General features: G+C 47.7%; 1 protein-coding gene and 1 long non-coding RNA gene across 2 annotated transcripts in view; one reads left to right on the top strand and one right to left on the bottom strand.

The window, feature by feature from the left end:
- Positions 1–4219, bottom strand: part of HS3ST3B1 (heparan sulfate-glucosamine 3-sulfotransferase 3B1) — a 41480-nt gene extending 37261 nt beyond the window's left edge. The window contains exon 1 of the mRNA XM_001918383.6: positions 1738–4219. Within this exon, the coding sequence (XP_001918418.1) occupies positions 1738–2291 (554 nt within the window). The 5' untranslated portion in view covers positions 2292–4219. The remainder of the gene's footprint in view (positions 1–1737) is intronic.
- The window catches only part of LOC138916191 (uncharacterized), a 39720-nt gene continuing 18396 nt past the window's right edge, over positions 3807–25130 (top strand). The window contains exon 1 of the long non-coding RNA XR_011423092.1: positions 3807–3935. This is a non-coding gene — a long non-coding RNA (uncharacterized lncRNA). The remainder of the gene's footprint in view (positions 3936–25130) is intronic.

Raw genomic sequence — 25130 nt, 5'->3', positions numbered from 1 at the left:
CAGGAGGCGTGGGGGTAGAAGTAATAATAACAATACAATCGATAAAGACAACAGCTGACAATTAGAGAGAACCCCCTGTGCCAGCCCGGCGGCACCTTAGCGCACCCGCGCGTTCGCTCCTTCCTGCCCTGTGGAGAACCCACTGCGGAGAACAGAGCACTGAGGCTCACGCCTCTAGCGAGCTGCCAGAGCCAGGACGGGAGTGCAGGCGTCGGACTCCAGAGCCCCGATTCTCCACCACCGGTGTCCACCGCCCGGGACGGCGGGAAGGGTGACTGTCACGGCTGGCTTAACTTCGAGACTTGGGCAACTCCTGACAATAATGAAAACATTAAGGACAAAAGTGGGGGCGAGGCTGGGAAGAGAGCGGTTTTAATCCGCCGGGTCAGCCCCCTTTTATCTGCCAGCCTCTCCGGGTCCTGAAAGGGGGAAAGGGGGGACGGGGGCAGGCAGTGGGGCTCGGTTCGACTCTCCCTTTTGTTTTCCATAGTCTCAAGCCTTTTGGAGGCTAACTGGACCTGGGGGGGTACTGAGGACTCGAGGGAGTCGCGCTTGTAGGGGTTGGGGGGTGATGACCGGAAAGAAGGGGTGGGAGCCGCTGGCCAGGCCCCTGGTTAGCGACGAGGTTTCCCAAGGCCGGAGTCTGGACCCCCTGCCCACTCGCACCTCACTGGAAGCTCGGTCATCCCACAGCTCACCCCAAACACCAGTAGCTGCGGGAAGCGTTGGGCAGAGGTCGCGATTATGACCCCGGGAGCTGCTGTCCCTTTGGAACCGGACCCAAAATACGACCCCAAAACCAAGTTTCCGGAAGCCCCGACCTCCTGGCAGCCCGCATTTCTCAATCAAAGGGCCCCCGAATACTCTGAGCCCGGACGTGTAAAGGGCCTGCGGGCACACGCGTCCCTGCCCTCGTTCTCCCGGCGCCCGGGCGCAGGAGGCGGAAAGGGACCGGTCGCGCCCGGGGCGCCGCGAAGCCTTCAAAGCCGCGCGCCGCCCGCGCCGGCTGCAGTGCGCGCCTTTGCCCGACAGGGACCAGCACCGCTCCACGCTCCGCGCGCCACCCGCCCGCCAGGCGGAGGCGCCGGCCGCTCGCCCAGCTCACCCTCCCGAGCCCAAGCTGCTCACCCGCGAAGCCGGTCTGACCCTCTTCGGGTTCCAGCAAGGAGAAGGACTGTAACGAAAAAGTTAACAGCCTCCCCGCGACCTCGCAGACTGCGTCGCTCCCATCCCCCATCCCCATCTGGGGAGCAGAAGCTGCTCTGGAAGTCGGTCTAGGGCGGAGACCGCGACCAGCGGGGCGCACAACGTCCCGGGCTCCGAGAGGAAAAATATAATACGAGCAATACTGGATTGATTTCGTTTGGGACACGACCACAGTTAGAGGGTTGCGCCCTTCCCTGAGCGCCGTCTCAGTCGCTGGCCCCCCCACCCCCTCTTTTGAGGAGAGCTCGCCTGATGAATTCTAGGGCACCGTGGACCGCTGAGCCGCCAGAACACCTCGAGAAGTTTCTACGGGTTGCGGCGAGAGCGAAGCCCGGCGCACCCGGTACCGGGCTGGGGCAGGATCCTGGGCGCCGCCGGCCAGCACCGCGCGGTCGTTCCTCCGCGCTTCCCTTCCCTCCCCCGGTGGTCCCAGGCTGTACCCATGTCACTTCCCCAGCACACGCCACGTCTCTCTTCTCTCCCGGGCAGGATCGCGCAGCTGGCGCCCCTGACCCTGGCGGGCAAACTCACCGGTACCAGGCCAGGCCCTTGTCGTAGCTGCGGTCGAAGAAGTGGGGCTCGGCGCCCACGGCGCGCACGTCGGGGTGCACGCGCAGGAACTCCAGCAGCGCCCGCGTGCCGCCCTTCTTCACGCCGATGATGATGGCCTGCGGCAGCTGCTTGCTCCCGGACCCACTAAAGAAGCTGGAGATGGGGCTGGGAGAGTCCGGCGCCTCGGGACTCTGCTCCTCCTGGCTTGCGGCGCCCTCGGCCGTCTCCTTGCCCGCAGTCAACGGGGTGGCCGGTGCCGCTTGGAACGGCAGCCTGAGGGGAGTCCCGTCCGGAGCCGAGGCCAGGGCTGGCGGGGCGTGGGCGGCGCGGGACCCCGAGCCCAGCAGCAGCAGCCCGGGCGCGGCGGCGCAGGAGCTGGCGCACGAGTACAGGAACATGTAGAGCCAGATGCAGAGCATGGCGAAGAGCAGCGCGAGCTTCCTCCTCACCGGTGGCGGGGGCGGCGGCGGCTGCGGCAGGAGCCGGCCGGGGACATCGAGGCAGGATCGGCTGCCGCTCAGGAGCTGCCCCATGCGCTGCCCGCAGGCGCGGCGAGGGGCATGGCTCAGCACATGGCGCCGGTCCCGCCGGAGTAGTCAGTGCGGAGAGAGTTCCCTGGCCGGGTGGACGCCCGGGTGGTTCGGTTTATTGCCCCCGCGCGCCCGCGGCGGCCGCTGCTGCTGCTGCTGCTCTTCCCCAGGTGGCGGCGGCAGCCGTAGCGGCGGCGGCTTTTGACATGTTGCCCGGGAGGAGCGGCAACTGGAACGAAAGTCTGGGTGGCGGCAACTGCTGGCCGAGGGGCGGCTCTTGCGGCGCGACGCCCCGCTCGGGGCCAGGAGAAGGCTGCACTTCTGCGCCCTGGCCGCTCCAGACAGTGCGCACGGCCGCTCTCCGGGGCTGCCCCTTCGCCGTCCTGCGAACTGAGCCTGAAGAGCAGCCCCGGCACTTTCCGGCGCTGGCTGCGAAGGAAAACTGCGCAGGAACAGAGCCCCGGGGCGAGCTGGAGTGGGCGGGCCCGGCCTTCCGGAGTGACGGGTCGCTCCACCTACCAGAAACCCAGAGCCCCATGCAAATACGGGCGCTTCGCTGCGGGTTCAGCAGCCAACCGGCTCCCGGTATGTGGGGGTGTGGAAAGAGTTTGGGGCGGTAGAGAGCGATTCGGGATTGCTATTGGCTGCAGGACAAGAGACGGGCTCAGAGGGGCGGAGCCAGAGGCTGCTGACAGGAGCAGACGGTGGGAAGGATGCTGGAGTGACCCAGTGCTGGGAGAGTTCTGCCCCTACCGAGTGGTGCGCTCCGGCACCCGCGCGCATTTCCGCGCTCGCTCCCCAGGAACCAGCCTTGGCTGTAGTTGCCCTGATTTCGGAACGCGAATCCCCATCCAGATGTTTCGCGGGCAGGCTCGTGATATGTGTGTGTGTGTAGTGAAGTAGGGAGGGGGCTGGAGAAGCGAGAGTCACGCGGCCCCCGAACTCCCCCATCCCACGCTGGGACTCAGAGAGGGGCCGTTCCCGGACAGACACCGGTTTAGGAAGTTTAAATGGAAAGAAAGCATGTTTGGAAATCACTGTCAACTTTTTTTTTTTTTTTTTTAATTTTAAGTCTTTCCTTCTTATTCTTTGCAAGGACTTGATCTCTCTCGGGCTGCCGGTTAACTGTCCTCAGGAAAAATCTTCCATAGCTTCCCAAACTGCTGGGGAAAGGTCGGGAGAGCGAAGGGAGGAATTAACTGGGAGGTGGAGACTGGTAAAGTTTCACGGTCGAAAAGAGATTGTGAAAGTCACATGTAGAAAGTTTTGTCCCGACATGGGTTTGTTGGGGACGTTAGGTTTAAGAAAAAATTCTATCTTGCCTTTTCCCTTAATAAATATTAAAGCCAACATTTGCCTTCATTTCGGACAGTTTGGTTTGCTGACCTGTTACTCTAATAGGTGTTGATTTTGGTCACCGATATTTTTTTTTAAGTCAAACGTCAACTTGGAGCAAATCGATCACTGAGCTGCACTTATTGAATAGTCAAAGGTCCACTGAAAGCCGCTCTCCCCTGTTCCCTTTCGTAAAATGACCTGCCGGCCCCGGGCAGGGGCGAGGGCGGAGGATCTGAGCTTCCAAGGAGCTGCTGGGGAAGCGCGGCGAGCGGTGCCGCCCCCTGCTGCGTTCTTGCCCGGCGTTTGGAGGTAGGAAGCTCGGGATGCTCAAGTTCATCCTGGTGGTGTTCAGACAGTTTTCGATGCCTGCAACCTGTCCCCTGCGGGGCAACCGGCCTCCAACCCCCGGCTGCGCGCCATCCCGGGACAGAAAGTTCCCTCCGACTCCAACCCCACTGTGGCCCCCGGAGCTGAGTGTCGCCCACCAGGTGACTCACCGAGAGCCGCCGCCCGCGCTGGAGTTCACCGACCGCGCAGTTGGGCGCGGCGGAACCGACCTGAGCCCTGGTCGCTCTGCCGCGCTGTCCCGGACTGGCCACCGGCCGCCAGCCCCGCGCGCTCTCACTTTCCTGCTAAGTAAATATCCCCAAGTGTCCAGAGTCCCCGCAGCCCTAACCCGGGGTCGGTTCCCCTCTGTCGGGAGCAAACTGAGAAAGTCAGTCTGCCTTTAGGGCCTCGGGTTCGAAAATGTGCCGAGAGAGGCGGCGATGACCCGGGAGGGTTCAGATAACTCAGCGGCCACCGAGGTACCGACACGCCGGGGATGTGCTCTGCGCGACCTCCTTGTCACTACCTTGAGCCCAAGACATTTTCCTACAAAACTATTGAGGGGGAAATAATTTAGGCAGAGGATTTTCCTCCCCCTTTTGTATTCGCAGGAGGAATTTCTTTCAGCTTTTCTTTTCCCCTTTCGCTGGATGTTGTGTTTGTTCTTCGGAGTGACTTATTCACCCTTAGTTTTTAAAATTTAATTAATTAATTGCTTTTTTTAAACTTCTAAAACATGAGAATGTATTTCTGAGCCTTACTCGACCCTTTATTTTGGATATGTGAGAGGGGAAACGTTAGTGTCTCCGAAGGGTGTGTCTTCAAATTCACGTTATTTCGGGGGGAAATGAAGTTACTGTCTTTGATGTTTAGGTTGCTACGAGTGTGCTGACTTTGGTGGATTTTGTGCGGAGGTTGGTGGTGGTTTATGATTTGTGTGTGTTCAGGCGAATCGTAGCTCCCATGTGGCTAACTTCAGGCCTGGATGGGTGGGAATCTTATAGTTGTTTTTCAAAAAAGATTTTGATAATCCGAATAAAAATGGTTTCTGTCCCAAGGGTTAGCAAAGTCCTGTGCAAAAGAAAAGTGAGCGATTACAAATCGAGGCTGCTGGGTATTTTAGGATTTTTTTTTTTCCGGGGGTGAAGGGAGGGAGGAAGTGGAAGCTAAGATGTGGGCGTCGGAAATTGCCCGGAGTGTTCCGCAGGACTGAGCACCCCAGAGCCGAGTCGTCGTCCGAGTCGAGCCGGCGCGCGTTCAGTCGCCACCACGAGGAACAATGCGGTAGCCCGGGGTGCGCAGCGCCGCCCGGGTTTCTGCGGCCCCAGGTCGGCTGCTCATCTGGGGCCCCAGCAGCGCCCGGGCGGGCTTTGAAGCGGCAGGCACAACAGGGTCTGGGCCGCCACCCGACGCTGTGGCCCTTTCGCCCGCTTGGCTGCTCCGCCCGCTGCGCTGGGGATGGGCCCCGAAATCCCCACGCACGGCTGCTGCTACAGGCGCAGTCTTTGGCAAACGCCCTCTCCCGCATCGTTCCATTCTGCGGATGCGGAACCCGAGGCCCGGCCCAGCCCTGCACCGAGCGGGTGGCGAAGCTGACTGTGAACCCAGTTTGCACCTCTGCCCTTAACCATTGCTCAGCGGTACCGGGTCCCCCCACGCCAGAGCCTGGCCATCAGCAAAGCGCGGCCACCCAAACGGGGAGCAAGGTTTACCTTTGATAAACTTTTCAGATTCTTTTTACTCGGAAAATCTAGAAAGGAGCGAATTTAATTTCAGCACACCTGTTAGGTTTATATTTTCTTTTTTTTTTTTTTAAAGATTGGCACCTGAGCTAACATCTGTTTCCAATCTTCTGTTTTTTTCCTTCTTCTCCCCAAAGCTCCCCAGTACATAGTTGTATATTCTACTTGTGGGTCATTCTAGTGTGGCATGTGGGACGCCGCCTCAGAGTGGCTTGATGAGTGGTGCTAGGTCCGCTCCCAGGATCCAAACTGGCGAAACGCCGGGCCATCGAAGCGGAGCGTGCGAACTTAACCACTTGGCCACAGGCGGCCTCTAGCTTTATGTTTTCTTTTGGCTGGTTTGTGTGGGATTACCTAATGGGGGTGCTCACCTAGGGCCTCTGAGGGTTCTAATCTGGCAGGCAGCCCCTCTCCTTTAGAAAGGGGCCATCTCCTTTTCCTCTTCCCCCAGGTCCTGCTGCCAACGACCCGCTGTGTGACCCCAGTCGTGTCACTCTCTGGCCCTAAAATTCCCCATCTGTAAAAGAGGGGACTTGAGCCAAAAGATCCCCGGGATATTTTCCGCCTGAAGGGTCTCTGATTCCGGGCTCGGGAGGGGAGCGCCCCCAGCTGCTCAAGCACCGCCGGCTCCGCCTCCTGACCCGGGGCCTCCATGCCGGGCTGCAGAGGATGCCTTTCCTGGGGCTGCCGGAGCCGGTGGCCGCAGCCTGGTTCCTGTCACCGGAACCCGTACCCTCTTCCCGCCCGCAGCCCCCCGCCAGCGAGGCCGTCCCTCGGGGGTTCACAGCTGCGAGCTCGCGAGCCTCCTCCCCGCGCCGGGGTCAAGGGCGCCGGGCCGGGCGCCGCTCCAACGCCCGCCCGCCAGGGAGCGCTCCGGCAGCTGCCGGCCGGCGGGAGGCGGGGCCCGCCGGGCTCCCCGGCACGCGGGGGAGGCGACTCAACCCTCAGCTCGGGCTCCTGCGGCGCCTCCGCGCTCTCCGGACCCCTGCGGCCGCTCAAGGTTGGGGTGTCTCCGCGCTCGGTACCCGCTTCTCTTCCGGGGTCGAGGGCGCCGCCCGCACGGGGAGCTCCCGGCCAGAGGTGGGCCCCGCACACGCAGACGGGGGATTAGAAATTCCTCGTAGCGGTGGCTGGAGGCTCCACCCCGAGGAAGGAGCCGCTTCCCTGCGCCGAGCTCCATCTGCGCCCGAGGGAACGTGTCTGGAGCGGTCGCAGATGGACCCGGCGCCCCGCGGCCCGGGCTTCGGGCAGCGGTCCTCACAGTGAGGCTGCCATGTACGGGGAGCCCTCTGCAAATCACACGAGAGGGGTGATCGCTCTTGTCTTGGAAGTAAAAGAAGTGTGATGCCCAAATTGGTTTGGAGACTTGCGTGCTGAGGAGTCCAGGCTGTGCGCTGACTCCTAATCCTTCCTCCACGCTGCGCCCTGCTCTGGGCCGAAGGTTGCCTCGCCCTCTGGGAAATGGGCAGAGAAGGGGGTGGGAGACTGAGGGAGAGGTATTTATGCCCCAGGCGCCCACTTGGCTGGGTCATCAAAGGTTGGCTGCTTCCCTTTCCTGGAAGACACAGCTCGTGTCAGGGAGTCCTGTCCACACAGCCTTGCTGTCACCAGGCTCTGCAATGGCTGTCCCCCTCACCTCTTCAGGGCCAGGGCCGTAAAGGCGGCTCCCTTTAGAGCGCCAAGGTCCTATGCTGTTCCTGTGCGTTCTGTTCTCCTCCAGCTCCTTTGTAAGTAGTCCTTTCATAACACTCTCCCCAAATTCCCCAGAGTGTGCCCTAAGCCGGAACCTTGACATGTGACTCAGCAGAGCTGCATTACTTTTCCTCATCTGGTTCCCAACCACTTCCTGGCTGTGTGACTTTGAATAAGAAACACAACCCTTCTGAGCCTCAGTACCCCTGTCTATCATCGTGCTCCTCTTTGGCAAATGCCTGCAGCCCCGCCCCTCCTCCATCACACTCTCCTGGCAATGGAGATCCTCCAAAGCCCACTCTGTCTTCACCCTTCCTGGCCCGAGCCGCTGCATTGAGGGAGGAAGTCACACTCTAGAGATGACTGGTCCGCTTCAATTTTCCCACCACAAACTTCCTCTGGGCACAGAAAGGCGCCCTGCAACTCTCCCACGCATCTCCAGGAGGCCCACTTTCTGAATCCCCGAGACAAGCATTTTTTCCTTCTCTCCCACAAGAGACAGCATTTCTCAAAGCTTCTCTGAGAAGGTAGATGCTGACATGGGATTGTCACACCTTCCCACCACCAAACTTCCATGCTGACCTCCACCCACTCCCCATCCCCTTCTTCCCTCTGCCACACTGGAGGAGGCTGCAGGCCAGCCTGACCGCCAGTGGTGCTCTGGATGTCAGCCATTCCCACCTCAAGGATGTCTCTTTTCCCATCTCCTGGCCTCTGAGCCATCATTCTCTCCCTGTGGTGGACACTGATGTGCCACCCAGACCCCGTCAGTGAAGGACATGCTGCCCCAGCTGCTGATGTGCTGTCAGCGCACAGCCTCCACTGTCAGCCCCTCCACAGTTGCTGAGTGTTGCTGCAGACAGCAGCTGAAGGTCATGCCCCTCCCCCAGGTGGTCCTCATCCAATGACTGGCTGGGGGGGCGTGGTAAAGGCTGGTCATCCCAGCCAACTCCAGACATCTCTGAAGGGCAGTCCGGCTCCAAAGTCTCCTTCGGGGTTGGCAAATGATGTTGGGCCTGCATCACAGCTGGCCTTCTCGCTCTGCCACTGCTTCCTCCTCCTCCCTCCTGCAGGTGTTGGTCCCAAGGGCGCTCCCTCACAAACATCCTGTACCCTTGCCTGGGAACCCACCCTGACTCTCCCTCTCTATGGTGTGGTTTGCATCAGCATCCAAACACAGTCCGATTTTTTCGCTCCTCTTCATAGCCAAACACATGTACAGTTTCTACTTTCTTTTCATTTCCTCTTTATTATGCTAGTTTTTTTTCTTCTTTTTCTTCAGTGAAGGAAAAATTTATACAAACACTGAAAATATCAAATTTGTCAGAAAGGCAGAATTGAATATGACTCTCTGACCCCAACCCCCAAGTCACTCTCTCCAGAGGCAACCACTGTTGCTGAATATTTCATGCAAAAACAAGTATATATTTTTTCTAATGGGAGCAGTAAATAGTAACATTCTGCCATGACCATTCTATATCAGTGTGTGGGTGTGTTTAAAAATGCTAACTTATATATAACTTCAATTTAAAAATGACGGAATTATAGAGGCTGGTCCAGTGGCATGGTGGTTAAGTTCGTGCCCTCCACTTCAGCGGCCTGGGGTTCATGGGTTCAGATCCCAGGCATGGACCTACACACTACTCATCAGGCCATGCAGTGGCAGCATCCTACATACAAAATAGAGGAAGATTGGCACAGATGTTAGCTCAGCCACAATCTTCCTCACACACAAAAAAAGAGGGAATTATTGAAGTAACAAATGTCTCTTTATCCTTGGGAGTATGGTTTCCTAAAAGGTACCTTTAAGGAAGAGAATAAAATGCATGAATTTGGAGTCATATTTTTTTAAACTACATATTTTACCGTTAGATAGTATTTATTCGCTCCTTGCTTTGAAAAGTGGATCAAGTAGCACACTTATTTCACTTGTTTTCACCCCTCTAACCTTAAAGAAATTAACTAGTGTATACTTTATTTCACTTTAAGGTTGATAATATTTACACTCTTAGCCACAATTCCATGAGTTGTCTACTCTTAGTTTTATTTTTATGTGACTCAAGGGAACCAAGACATCTGAGAGCTTTATCTTTGATACATATTGTAGTTGGCTGGAATTATGGAATAAATGGCTATCGTTGATATTGTTTTGAGAAGTGTTTATGGATGCTGTACCTCTTGATATCTTGCATGCTTGAGAATGTCTGTCTGTTGCCTTTTTAGACTTGAAGAAAAATTTGGCTGAGTATAAAATTCCTGGGTTACACTTTTTTCCACTTAGAAGCCTGTGAAACTTATTTTGCTTTCTCCCGGCATAGAAGGCTGCTAGTTCATCCTTTGATGGCATCCATTCTGCGACTCAGCACATCTACTGAGTACGATATTTCAATCATCGTATATGTTATATCTGGCGTCTATTATTTTTAGCTGCTTGTTTGCATGCCTCAATTGTCTAATTTTTCTCAGTGAGCTCATGCTTCTTGGGGCTATCAGCTGATAATAAGTAGCTGGGGAAAGACAGGACCCCAGGCCCTAGCCTGGGCCCCTCCATGTGTTTTTCAGGGTGGAAAAGCAGCTCTGCTGTTATAAACAGGACTCAACTACCACCTGCGTAGCCTCCTGCCCTCCCAGCTTCAGATCGTCCACCTCTCAGGGGAACTGCAGGGACCTGAGCTTGGGGTGTTTCTGACTGCCGCTTGCCTACCTTGTCAAGAGAGCTGGTGGAGGACAGACACGGGGGAAGGAGCCCCCCTCCGGCCCACCTGAGGCACCTGTCCCTCCTCCACTCTAGGCTCCCATCTTCCTCCCCCACAGTGAAACCTAAAAGCCTTCTACCTTCCTAAGGCTTTCTCATGTTTCCTCCACCCCATGTACTGGCATCTCTTGCTTCTGTGGCATATTCAGGGTTGAATTCATTCAAGGGAGAAAGTCTGGAACACGTGCTTGTCCAAAACCTGGATTCCAATTACCGACTACTTCCAAAGTTGAATAACGTCACCAGCCTGCATCTTGATAGTGGCTTTTCTCTATCAATTCTAATTGAAACAGAACTTTTCAGCTTTACAGTTTATTTCATCTTCTCAGGAACATATCTTTGTTTTGTAACATTGAGCATTCTTTGTATTCTGCTGTTTTGTTCTATTTTTTCAAGAATACTAATTATGCATACATTATATCTTTGTTGTTCATACCTATCCTTCTCTCTATGATGATTTTAAATCTTAGATTTTTTCCAGGTTTTATGTGTGTATAATTGCTGTTAGCCTATCTACTAGAGCCTTGAAAATAAATTCAATTGTTTTCCTTTTTGTTATTTCTTCACTTTGTTCTTCCTCCTTCACTCTTTCCTGGTCTCTATCAGCAGGCTGCTTTTCTTTTCTTTCTTTTCTTTTTCTTTTTTTTTTTTTTTTTGAGGAAGATTAGCCCTGAGCTAACTGCCGCCAATCCTCCCCTGTTTGCTGAGGCAGGCTGGCCCTGAGCTAACATCCATGCCCATCTTCCTCTACTTTATATGTGGGACGCCTGCCACAGCATGGCATGCCACCAGGTGCCATGTCCGCACCCAGGATCTGAACCGGCGAACCCCGGGCCACCGAAGCGGAATGTGCGCACTTAACCGCTGAGCCACTGGGCTGGCCCCTTGAATCTATTCTTTGACTTTGTTTTCAGAAGGATTGTATTACTTATAATTTTTTGAGAGTTTAGAGAATTATTATTCTTATTCCTAACTTTTATTTAATTAATAGGCTTTATTTTTTAGAGCAGTTTTGGGTTTACAGAAAAACTGAGTGGAAAATACAGAGTTCCCACATATCGCCCCCACTACCACTCCCACACACAGGTCCCTGTTAGTAACATCTTGCATTAGGGTGGTACATTGGTTACAGTTGATCAGCCAATATTGACACATTGTGATTAACTAAAGTCTAGAGTTTACATTAGAGTTCACCCGTTGGGTTATACATGCAGAGAGTTTCGACACGTGTAGTGACGTGTATCCACCATTACAGTACCGTACACAATATTTCACTGCCTTAAACATACCCATCTATTCATTCCTTCCTCCCCTCAAGCCCCTGGCGACCACTGATCTTTTTACTGTCTCCACAGTTTTGCCTTTTCCAGAATGTCAGATAGTTGGAATCATACAGAATGTTGCCATTTTAGACTGGTTCTTTCACTTAGCAAGACACATTTAATGTTCCTCCATGTCTTTTCATGGCTTGATGGTTCATTTCGTTTTATTGCTGAATAATAGTCTATTGTCTGGATGTATCACTGTTTATTTATCTGTTCACCTACCGAAGGACATCTTGGTTGCTTCCAAGTTTTGGCAATTGTGAATGAGGCTGCTATAAACATGTGCGTGCAGGTTTTGTGTGGACATAAGTTTTCAACTCATTCGGGTAACTACAAAGCAGTGCAATTGCTGTGTCATATGGTAAGAATATGTTTATTTTTGTAAGAAACGACCATTGTATCTCCCAAAGAGGATGCGCCATTTTGCATTTTCACCAGCAATGAATGAGTTCCTGTTGCTTGACATCCTCACTAGCATGTGGTGTGTTATCTACTCCTCACTCCGTTATAAGATTTTTAAACTCATTCCTCTTGTGAGGTATGCTTTTTTCTCTTACTCTTTTTTAAATATATATTTTTTAAATTAGGAAATATCTCAAACATATAGAAAAACAAAGAAAATAATATAAGAAACGTCTGTGACTCCACTATCCATAAGTTTTAGCACAATTTCTTTTTTTAATAAAATATTCTAGAGACAGTTGAGTCTGCCTTTTTATTTTAATTAATGACACAGACTCATTTTTCTATTTTATTCTAGATTCTGTTTACCATCCGTTATCTTTGCTTCTTTGTTCTCATTTGTGATCTTCTGTTGGACTGTGCTTCTCTGTTTCCTCCCCTTATTGCTTTACTGATTTGGAAATTCCACATGGAATACATGTGTTGTATGGTTGTGGCAGACTGTTGCACTAATGGTCCTCCATAAAGCCTGCCACTTGGAATCTGGGCCCTTATGTAGTCGTCTCTTATACTGAGTCTGTGTTTGGCCATGTGACTTGTTTTGACCAATGAGACAACTGCAAACATGACTCAAGTGGAGGCTTGAGAAGTGTTAGCACATTAGGGCATGTTGGAATGTTGGCATCACCCTCCTAATAATGAAAGGTCACATAGAGAGAGAGAGCCAACCATCTCAGCTGCCCTGAGACTCAGCTGAGCTCAACCCCCAGCTGACCCTCCAACGGAAGACGCCATGTTTTAAAGTATATCCGGGATCTATAAGACCTGCAGACATGCGAATGATGGCCACGGAGGAGGAAGTTCTTACCCACAGTTCATTAGAAGCAGGAGGCACATGACAGAGCACCAGTGTGGGTCAGGAGGTACCGGGAGTGAGAGAAAGCTTGATTAAGAGCCTTTATTGTGGTTTCTGCAGGAAAGGTCATGCAAGGCAAGGAAGCAGGCTTAGGAGTGGCTAGTTTGAATAATCTCAGGGGGCTCTGGGGCATAGGGACTGTCCCTTGTAATCTGGTACCTGGCCCTAGGTGATTAGGACAGAGGAATATTGCCTCCTGCAGTGTAAGAGCCAGAGAGAGGAGGTGGCTGGGTTGGTTTGCATATGATAGGCACCCTCCTGGGCAGTCTTTTGCCGTCTCCAAGAAATGGCTAGCCCAGGGAGGAGCAATCTCTCCCCAGTCAGCTCAGTGAGGTCCCAGATGCCAGAGTATCCAGAAGACAGAAAATAAGAAAATATAGTTAAGGGGCTGGCCTGGTGACATAGTGATTAAGCTCCCGTGCTGTGCTTTGGCGGCCCAGGGTTCACAGGTTCAGATCCCAGGGGCGGACCTACATACTGCTCATCAAGCCATGCTGTGGCAGGCGTGCCACATACAAAACAGAGGAAGATTGGCACAGACGTTAGTTGAGGGACAATCTTCCTCACCAAAAAAAAAGAAAATATAGTTAATGCAAGCCACACAGGTATGACTAGTAAAGAAACTACCCAGCTAACCAACGGAATCATGAGGAATATTAAAATGTCATTTTAAGTCTCGAAGTTTTGAGCTGATTTGTTATGCAGCAATTGACAACAGAAACCATGGATATCCTTAAATTCGTTATGTTCAGATGCAGGAAAGTCTTATTTTTTTTCAAAGAGCTCATTTGTCTGTAGATATGTTTTCAGAAACTTTTGACTTCTGTGCCATTCTGATTCTTTTCCTCCTTTTAAGTAACTGTGTTGTCTAAAAGCTGGAAGTATTTCTCTTTATTCCGGGAGTTGTAGACTTGTCTGAGGATAGGAAACTTTCTCAACAATCCTGTCAGGAGCTTAGTAAAGCTCCTCAGGGGAGAGTCAGATCTTCCGCGAAGGCAATTTTCCTTTATTAGGTGAGTTCTTGCCTCTCCCTCCCTTTATTTCACTCCCTTTGGCACGCCTGTGCTAGGCTTGTTGTATCTCATGGGTCTAACTCCAACTATCCATCTTCCCTTCCTCTTTTCTTTTCCTTTGGATTTTTGCTTTACTCTTTGAGATATTTCTTTCACTTGGTCATCCGAGCAACTCGTTTGGAACTCCCAGTGTCCATCTTCTCCTTCATCTACAGAATTTTTAGTTCAAAATCGTTGGTTTTAAAAACCCACACTGCCTTGTTTGTGCTGTGCTTACATGTCCTAAATTGCTCTCCTTCACTGAAGTCTGTCTGTCCTCCTCATGGTTTTATTGTGCTAAGGGTCTCTCATGGGGGTTCTGCTTGTTCCTTCTCTCTCCAGCTGAGTCCCCTTGGTGTGTTGCTCTCTTTTCACATCCATTCAGTGGGGCTCAGTTCCTGCTTCTGTGGTACTAAAGGTGATGGCCATCCTGTGATGGACGGAGGGACAGCAGCCTGTGTCCCTATGAGCCCGCAAATGAGGCAAGGTTGTTAATCTTGGCTCGATTACAAGCCACCAGTGTCTTCCCAACATACTCAAAGTAAAATCCCCACTCTTTACCACAGCTTACAAACTCCTGCGTGCTCCAGCTCTACTGACCTTCCCAACTCACCTTGTTATACACTCCAGTTAATCACTACAGTCCAGCTACACTGGCCTTTTTTTAGTTTCTTAAATATCCCCAATTTTTCCCCCACCACAGGCCCTTTGCACGTGCTGATTTCTCTCCTTATAATTGCTTTCTTGGTCACTCTTGAATAACTAGTTCTTTCTAATCTTTAGTTTTCAATTTTCAATTTAAATGTTACTTCTTTAGATTTCCTTTTTGATCTTTTTATCAAAAGTTTATCTTCTCTAGCTCAACTCCACTATTTTTCTTCCCAGTACTTTTGGCAATTTATAACTATGTTGCTATTTTGTTTGTTCACATGTTGTGTCATTATTCTCCCCCATTAGAAATAATCCTGCTTTGTTTATCATTGAATACCCGGCATGGTGCCCTGGATAGCATAGGCTCTCAATGTATATTTGTTGAATAAATGAAATAGTTTGCAAGAATTAAATTAAAATAAGGTGCCTAATAATACACCTGACACATTGTACAGGTTTAGCAATAATTAAATTCCACCTCATTGAGAATGAGGCTATTTCTACGAAGGTACTATGGATTGTTTGTGAAAATTCCAGCAAAGTCCCATTGTTTTTTAAAATTTTTATTTATTTATTTATTTTATTAATGTCATAATAGTTTATAACATTGTGAAATTTCAGTTGTATATTATTATTTGTCAGTCACCATATATATGTGCCACTTTACCCCTTATGCCCACCCCTCAACTGACTTCCCCTCTGGTAACCACTAATCTAATCTGTTCTCTCTGTCCATGTCTTTGTGTATCTTCCACATATGAGTGAAATCATGCCATGTTTGTCTTTCTCTGTCTGGCTTATTTCACTTAACATAATGCCATCAAGATCCATCCATGTTGCAAATGGGACAATTTTGTCTTTTTTTATGGCTAAGTCATTGAGTTGTATGAGTTCTTTATGTATTTTAGAGATTAACCCCTTGTCAGATATATGATTTGCAAATATTTTCTCCAAGTTGGTGAGTTGTCTTTTCGTTTTGTTGCTGGTTTCCTTTGCCTTGGAGAAGCTCTTTTGTCTGATGTCATCCCATTTGTTTATTTTTTCTTTTGTTTCCCTTGCCTGAGTAGACATGGTATTCAAAAAGATGCTTCTAAGATTGATGTCAAAGAGTGTACTGTCTACATTTTCTTCTAGGAGTTTTACGGTTTCATGTCTTACCCTCAAGTCTTTAATCCATTTTGAGTTAATTTTTGTGTACGGCAAAAGATAATGGTCTACTTTCATTCTTTTTTGCATGTGGCTGTCTAGGTTTCCCAACACCATTTATTGAAGAGACTTTCCTTTCTCCATTGTAGACACTTGGCTCGTTTGTCGAAGATTAGCTGTCCGTAGATGTGTGGGTTTATTTCTGGGCTTTCAGTTCTGTTCCCTTGATCTGTGTGCCTGTTTTTGTGACAGTACCGTGCTGTTTTGATTACTGTAGCTTTGTAGTATATTTTGAAGTCAGGGATTGTGATGCCTCTAGCTTTGTTCTTTTTTCTCAGAATTGCTTTAGCTATTTAGGGTCTTTTCTTGTCTCATATGAATTTTAGGATTCTTTGTTCTATTTCTGGGAAGAATGTCATTGGGATTCTGATTGGGATTGCATTGAATCTGTAGATTGCTCTAAGTAGTACGGACATTTTAACTATGTTTATTCTTCTAATCCATGTGCATGGAATATCTTTCCAGTCCTTTATGTCAGCATCAATTTCTTTCAATAATGTCTTATAGTTTTCATTGTATAGGTCTTTTACCTCCTTGGTTAAATTTATTCCTAGATATTTTATCCTTTTTGTTGTGATTGTAAATGGGATTGTATTCTGGAGTTCTCTTTCTGTTAGTTTGTTATTAGAGATAGAAATGCAACTGATTTTTATAAGTTGATTTTGTACCCTGCAAATTTGCTGTAGTTGTTGATTATTTTTAATAGTTTTCTGATGGATTCGTTAGAGTTTTCTGTACATAGAATCATGTAGCCTGCAAACAGTGAGAGTTTCACTTCTTCCTTGCCAATTTGCATGGCTTTTATTTCTTTATCTTGTCTAATTGCTCTGGCCAAAACCTCCAGTACTGTGTTGAATAAGAGTGGTGAGAGTGGGCACCCTTGTCTTGTTTCTGTTCTCAGAGGGATGGCTTTTAGTCTTTCCCCATTGAGTATGATATTGTCTGTGGGTTTGTCATATATGGCCTTTATTGTGTTGAGGTACATTCTTTCTATACCCATTTTATTTATTTTTATCATAAATGGATGTTGGATCTTGTCAAATCCTTTCTCTGTATCTGTTGAGATGATCACACATTCCACATTAACGTGGTGTATCATGTTGATTGATTTGCAGATGTTGAACCATCTCTGCTTCCCTAGAATAAATCCCACTTGATCATGGTGTATGATCCTTTTAATGTACTGCTGTATTTGGTTTGCCAATATTTTCTTGTGGACTTTTGCATCTATGTTCATCAGCAATTTTGGCCTGTAATTTTCCTTCTTTGTGGTGTCCTTGTCTGGCTTTGCGATCTGGCTGATGTTGGCTTCATAGAATGAGTTAGGAAACATTCCATCTTCTTTGATTTTTTGGAATAGTTTGATAAGGATAGGTATTAAATCTTTGAATGTTTGGTAGAATTCTCCAAATCAGCCATCTTGTCCTGGGCTTTTATTTTTGGGGAGGTTTTTGATTACTGTTGCAATCTCTTTACTGGTGATTGGTCTAATCAGATTCTCTGTTTATTCTTGATTCAGTTTTGGCAGGTTGCATGAGTCTAAGACTTTATCCATTTCTTAGGATTGTCCAATTTGTTGGCATATATTTTCTCATAGTATTCTCTTATAATCCTTTGTATTTCTATGGTGTCCATTGTAATTTCTCCTCTTTCATTTATAAGTTTATTTATTTGAGGCTTCTCTCTTTTTTTCTTAGTGAGTCTGGCTAAGGGTTTGTCAATTTTGTTTATCTTCTCAAAGAACCAGCTCTTAGTTTCATTGATCCTTTCTTCTGTTGTTTTGGTTTCTATTTCATCTATTTCTGCTCTAATTTTTATTATTTCCCTCCTTCTGCTGACTTTGGGCTTTGTTTGTTCTTCTTTTTCTATTTCTGCTAGGTGTAGTTTAGATTTGAGATTTTCCTTATTTGTAAGGTGGGCTTGTATTGCTATGAATTTTCCTCTTAGGACTGCTTTTGCTGCATCCCATATGAGTTGGTATGGTGTATTTTCATTTTCATTTGTCTCCAGATTTTTTTTATTTCTCCATTTATCCATCGGTTGTTCAGTAACATGTTGGTTAGTCTCCACATATTTGTCACTTCCCCAACTTTTTTCTTGTGGTTGATTTCTAATTTCACAGCATTGTGGTCAGAAAAGATGCTTGACAGGGTTTCAATCTTCTTAAATTTATTGAGGCTTGCCTTGTTCCCCAACATATGGTCTGTATTTGAGAATGTTCCATATGCACTTGAGAAGAATGTGTCTTCATTGTTTTTGCATGGAATGTTCTCTATATATCTATTAAGTCCATCTAATCTAGTGTTTCATTTAAATCCACTATTTCTTGTTGACTTCTGTTTGGATGATCTATCCATTGATGTAAGTAGGGTGTTGAGGTCCCCTACTATTATTGTGTTGCTGTTAATTTCTCCTTTTAGGTCTATTAATGGTTGCTTTGTGTACTTTAGTGCTTCTGTGTTAGGTGCATATATATTTATAAGTGTTATGTCCTTTTAGTGGAGCATCCCTTTCACCATTATATACTGCCTCTCTTTATCTCTCATTGCCTTTTTTATCTTGAGTCTGGTTTGTCTGATACAAGTATGGCAACACTTGCTGTCTTTTATTTGCCATTAGCTTGGAGTATCATCTTCCATCCCTTTACTCTAAGCCTGTGTTTGTTGTTGGAGCTGAGATGTGTTTCCTGGAGACAGCATATTCCTGGGTATTGTTTCTTAATCCATCCAGCCACTCTGTGTCTTTTTATTGGCGAATTCAATCCATCTATATTTAGGGTAATTATTGATATATGAGGGCTCACTACTGCCATTTTATCGCTTGTTTTCCAGTTGTTCTGTATTTCCCTTGTTTCTGGCTCCAGGTATTTCTGACTGCCAATTCAGTTTGGCGATTCTCTGTGATGGTTTTCTCAGTTTTCTATTTATCATTTGTGTCTCTGTTCTGATTTTTTATTTAGTGGTTACTATGAGGTTTATATAAAAGACCTTGTAGATGAGATAGTCCATTTTCTGAAAGCTTCTTATTTCCTTAGTCTAAGCAGGTTCCATTCCTTTCCTCTTCCCTGTCTAAGTTATTGTTGTCATAACTTATTCTGTTTTGTGTTGTGAGTTTGTGATTAAAATGAAGTGATTATAGTTATTTTGGATGCTTTCCTTTCCTTTATCTTTAATGTTATAATTAAGTGTTTGCTAACCTGTTCTGATAGAGGGCTGCAATTTTCTGATTTTGTCTATTTATCTCCTTGTTCAAGGCTTTGTAAACCCTCTTTTTTTTCAGGTGTGAAGGCCTTCTTGATCACTTCTTGTGTGTGGGGGTCTTGTGGCGATGAACTCCCTCAGCTTTTGTTCAGCTGGGAAAGTTTTTATTTCTCCATTGTATCTGAAGGATAGTTTTGCTGGATAGAGTATTCTTGGCTGAAAGTTTTTGTCTTTCAGAAGTTTGAATATATGATTCCACTCTCTCCTAGCCTGTAACATTTCTGCTGAGAAATCCACTGAAAGTCTGATAGGGTTCCTTTCTAGGTTATTTTATTCTGTCTTGCTGCCCTTAATGTTTTTTCTTTGTCATTGACTTTTGCCAGTTTTACCAATATATGCCTTGGAGGTCCGTTTACACTGATGTAATTAGGAGTGCTATTAGCTTCATTTACATGTAATTCCAGCTCCTTCCACAGGTTTGGGAAGTTCTCAGCTATTATTTCTTTGAACAAGCTCTCTGCTCCTTTCTCCCTATCTTCTCCTTCTAGAATACTATAATCCTTATGTTGCATTTCCTAATTGAGTTGGATATTTCTCAGAGAATTTCTTCATTTCTTCTCAGTCTTAGTTCTCTCTCCTCCTTCATCTGAAGTGTTTCTATATTTATGTTCTCTAAATTACTAATTCTGTTCTCCATAATATCAGTTCTATTTTTTAAGGATCCTAGATTTTTCTTTCTCTCATTCATTGTGTTCTTCATCTCCAACATTTATGATCTTTTTTAAAAATAGTTTCAATCTCTTTTGTGAAGATTTCCCTCTGTTCATTAATTTTATTCCTGAGTTCATTGAATTGTCTTTCTGAGTTTTCTTGTAACTCATTGAGTTTCTTTATGATAACTATTTTGAATTCTCTGTCATTTTGATTGTAAATTACTGTGACTTCAGGTACTTGTCATTTTCCTTCTAGTCTGGAGTGTTAATATAATTCTTCATGCTGTTGGATGGGTTGGACTTTTGCCATCGCACAGTGATGGTATCTGGTCATAGATTCCACCTGCCACCACTGATGGGAGCAGGAACTGTGATTTCTGAGCCCATTGCCCCCCAGCAGTTGTGTCTGTCCATTGGCAGTTGTGCTGTTAGGGTCCATCTATGTTTGCCCACTGGCTTCCCCTGCTTTACACACATAGTGCAGGCACTCTGGCAGGGATCCCCTGCTCTGGCCCATGGGCTGAGCTGGTGCACCAGGCAGGAAGGGGGGATGGGTGCTTTCTTTCATGTGCACGATCCCACTCTGCACTCACTGTCTGCCAGCCTGGGCTGTTCAGCTTACTGGAGATGCTCCCACAGTTGCTTAGCTGCCTCAGTGTGGAGTGTTCCCATGGGCTGGGAGGCACCTTTGAGAGAGAAAGCATTCCTGCAGAGGACTGCGTTTTCCCCTCTCTCCTCTTGGAGTCATGCACTGGCCACCACGAGAGGTCCCATACCCTAGATTGCTGCTGCTGGGGAGGGAAAGGAGATCTGCTTACCTCCTTCCACTCCTCCTGGGGGTGTCCAGCACCCCCACCTTCAGACGTATGGCTGTGTGTATCTCTTAGCCATCTATTATTTTGTGTGAATGTCCTCTGTTGGTTTATAGTGTCCTTTTCATTGTATCTTAGTGGGGAGAGACTAAGGGAAAATCTCACTCTGCCATGATGCTGACCTCACTCTCCTATTCAAAGTCCCATTATTTTTGAAAGAAAAAATAGATATATTTTATGGAACCTTTGGAGCAGTGCTTCTCAAAGTGTGGTCCTTGGTCCAGCAGCATCAGCATCATGTGGGAACTTGCTGAAAAAACAGGCAGAAACTCTGCGGGCTGGGCCCAGTAGTCTGTGTTGTAACAAGACCTCTAGGTAGCTTCTGATGTGTGCCTGAGTTTGAGAACCACTGCTTTAGGGTTTTGTTTTTGTCTTAATTGTGGCAAAATATACACAACACAGAATTTACCATCTTAACCATTTCTAAATGTACGGTTCACTATTGTTAAGTACATTCACATTGTTGTGCAGCCAATCTTTAGAACTCTTTTCATCTTGCAAAAGTGAAACTCTATACTTATTAAACAATAACTCCCCATTCTCTCTCTCCCAGTCCCTCGCAATCACCATCCTACTTTCTGTCTCTATGAATTTGACTGCTCTAGGGACCATGTATGTAGAATCACACAGTATTTGTCCTTTTGTGTCTGACTTATCTCACTCAGTATAATGTCTTCAAGGTTCATCCATGTTGTAGCAGCATGTGTCAGAATTTCCTTCCTTTTTAAGGCTGAATAATATTCCATTGTATTTGTAGACCACATCTTGTTTATCCATTCATCCATCGATAGATATGTGGATTGCTTCCATTGTCTGGCTATTGTGAATAATGCTGCCATGAGCAAGGGTGCACACGAATATCTCTTCAAGACTCTTTTTTCAATTCTTTTGGAATAGCTGGATCATATGGTAATTCTATATTTAACTTTTTGATGAACCACCATACTGTTTTCCATAGCCGCTGTACCATTTTACATTTCCAGCAAAAGTGCACAAGGGTTCTGCTTTCTCCACATCCTTTCAACACTTGTTACTTTGATAGTGGCCATCCTAATCAGTGTGAGGTGGTATCTTATTGTGGTTTTTTTGGTTTTCATTTCCCTAATAATTAGTGTGCCTTAGAGTATACTTGGGCCCAGTTATAGGATAGCAGACTTATCTGCAGCAACACAGATGAAGAATTTTCAGTCACATCAATATTTAATTTTAAAAATTGAACCAAAATTCAGATTTCCTATCTATGCCCTTAAAATCCTGACCTATCAGTATTTTTCAGCCATCAAAATAGGACGTTTTCCGCACTTCCCCTATCACAGCCACAAGGCCTGAGAGATACCTATGTGGACAGGTCCATTCTGAAAACCCACCTTCACTGACTGACCCCTCCTTCCAGGAGAGAGAGCATGGCTGGAAATGGCAGGAACCACACCTACGAGTGCAGACACCCTTCAGTAAATTGCTCAGGGAGTTGAAGGAGCTTTTGAAGTCACAGGTGGCAGTTTGAGAGCCTGTGAACCAGGTTCTACGTACTTATTGGCTAAAAAGGAATCTTGTTTTAATTGAAAGGAAAATTTCAGTTGTGTCTGTGAGCATCGGTGGTTCTTCTATGCTCTGTCCTGAAGGTCTGCATATAGTTACCAGATATTCCCATCCAGTTCCTCTGAAAGCAGCAGGACGTTGTTGGCCACAGTGTTTTACTGACCAACAGCTACAGTTGCTGAAGTCATATGGGGATTTTTCTCAAACCAAATCCATTGAAATGTAACTTGTGATCCTTTCTGAATCTTGAAACATGTTCACCCTGGAATTTTCCCTGCAGCCAGGGGTTTGCTACCCTGTTTTTGTGAATAGTCAGCAGGTTCTCCAGCCTGCTTTTAAACAATGCACATGTACACTATCCTTCACTTTCTCTCATCCCAAAGGCTGCTGATCCCGGAGGTTTCCACACTATGCCTCGCCGTCCCTTTACTCTCCCTGCTGCTGTCACTCCACACCCACTTCACTGTCAGTGCGTTTCCCTCTTTCATTGCTGAGCACTCTTCTCTGTTTTCCACTCTTTCTCCCTCTGGAAATCACCTTTGTAACCTATTCCTCATTTTCAATTCCCAACAGTCACCAAACAGGCTGAAGTGATAGATGAGTGAGCTTCCTGTCGTCATAAATGCTACGGCCGTCTCCCTCGCTTTGCTAAGTGCATTAAGGGAAAATCGGCCATACAAGGAATATTATCTTCCTGTTGACTTCCATTAGCACTTTATGAGTTTCTTAACTTTGAGTTTTTGGGAAACCTGTTTGAAATAGGGACGCCTGGTACTTTTTGTGAATTAAAGAGTGTGAGTATAAAATAAAGATGCTTTCATATGCCATCCATGAAAATCAGTTACGTTACTGAATAGTGGGCTTTGTCTCCAGAGTGTTCCACTCAGCTTTTAAACTTCCAGAGGCCATTATCAGACTTTCAACTCCATTCCATATGGTAGGCACAAAAGCACAAATATAAATCTACCCAAAATGAAATTGGTTTATAAAACCCAGGGCTGCCTCTTACTTGGTTTCCTGAAGAATTTGTCTCGAGGAGGTTAACAGTGTGTAACACACTGTAGTGGAGTAAAGGCTCTCTGCTGGAAATTGCTTTTCTAGCCATTACTGTCAGTTCGACTGGTATTTAGCCCCCAGGCTCTGCTCTGCCCACCCAGATTCATCTTGCTCACCAACACAATTTCTACCTGTCACCTTCCCACCCAGAGACTTTCCATGGTTCTTGGTTGTGTATACCTGTGGCTCTCAACTTGAGTTCATCTGGAGCGAGACTGTCTGGCTCTGTCACCTGCTATCCCAGGATTCTTTGGAAAGTTATTAATCTCTGTGCCTCAGTTTCCATCTTTAAAATGGGGTAAGGGCTTAGGGCAGTGCCACACCTGTGCCGGCATTCAATGGATGCCAGCGCTTCTCATCGTTACATAAATGATCATTGCATACCTCCCCCTACCTGGATGCTCTCATCTGTGCTGAGGCTCATGGTGCCCCACGAGTGGGAAGAGGGCGCTTGCAGAATCTCTGGGATTGAAGACATGCTCTGACATTCTGATCTACTCCACCAGGGAGCACTCTCCCATTCCCCACCCCACGCACGTACCCCATGAGAATCACTTGCCTGCCCGATAAATTTGCACTCCTCCTGTTCCAGATACCTGTTCTGAAATTTGCTGGACAGTTAGACCAAGCCAGGCCAGGTAAGAAACCATCGAGAGGCACAAAGTAAATAAGAAAGCAGCACCCACCACCTCTGAGCTAGCATTTCCTGGTGTTGTTAGATCTGATTTCCAGCAAACCTGGAAAACTGGATTTTTATGCGAAATTTCCTGCATTTTAAATATGAGGTGATTTTAAATGTTACAAATTTGAAATAGAATTTAAAAAGAGCCCTGAGGGCTATTAACATCTGAGCCAAACACAAGTAGATGAGGCCTGTGGGGCTCCACCTTCTGACCTCTGGCCCGTGCAGACCCCCATGCCTTCCAGATGGTTCCTGAAGACAAGGAAAATAACAATGTTAGAGTCAAAAGGACTTCTGTGTGCACTGAGTCAAAACGCTCCTTTTCGGGGGCTGGCCCCGTGGCCGAGTGGTTAAGTTCGCGCGCTCCGCTGCAGGCGGCCCAGTGTTTCGTTGGTTCGAATCCTGGGCGTGGACATGGCACTGCTCATCAAACCACGCTGAGGCAGCGTCCCACATGCCACAACTAGAAGGACCCACAATGAAGAATATACAGCTATGTACTGAAGACTTCAGCAAAAGAGGCCGCGCAGAGCTTTCTCGCCCATGTCTCTGTTCTACCACCCGAGAGCCTCTGGACCCAGGACTCCCCTTAGGGAGATGCCCAGACCGCTCCTGCATTGTTCCTTTTCTTCTGTTTGTGCGTGTCTTAGCTCACCGCCCAGGGGCCAACCCTTCTCCTTCTGTGTAAACCCTCCTCCAACCCCAGCCCTGGTGCCTCGCACATCCTAGACCTACACTAAGTGGCCAACAAATTGTTGTTGTTCAAAGTAATTAATGTAATTAAACATGCTGGATTATTGCATCAGAGTAACAACAGTTTAAATACTTATGGAAAATGTCAGTTTGTGGTCTGCTTTAGACCCTCTAGATTCTAAAGCAAATGAGTTTAGGATCCTCCTCTGGCTCAGAGCCTTTATTCATTTGTTTATTCTTTCATTCACGTGGCCTTTCTTGAGCTACCCCCTGGGCTAGGTGTAGGCACTGTGCTAGGAAACAGTCCAGGCATTCACATAGCTCACGATCTACAGGACAATCTTTTTTTTTTGAGGAAGATTAGCCCTGAGCTAACATCTGTTGTCAATCTTCCTCTTTTTTGGCTGGAGGAAGATTAGCCCTGAGCTAACATCTGCCACCAATCCTCCTCTTTTTGCTGAGGAAGACTGGCCCTGAGCTCACATCCGTGCCCATCTTCCTCTACTTTCTATGTGGGACGCCTACCACAGCATGGCTTGCCAAGTGGTGCCATGTCCGTACCCGGGATCCAAACCAGTGAACCCCAGGCCGCTGAAGCGGAATGTGTGCACTTAACCGCTATGCCACTGGGCTGGCCCCAGAGCAATCTTGACAGCATTAAATGTGGATGTTATAAAGGCA

This window comes from Equus caballus, chromosome 11, assembly GCF_041296265.1.
Source record: "Equus caballus isolate H_3958 breed thoroughbred chromosome 11, TB-T2T, whole genome shotgun sequence".
Lineage (NCBI taxonomy): Eukaryota > Metazoa > Chordata > Mammalia > Perissodactyla > Equidae > Equus > Equus caballus.
The sequence above is the reverse complement of the archived record's forward strand: the minus strand, read 5'-3'. Positions and strand labels throughout refer to the sequence as shown.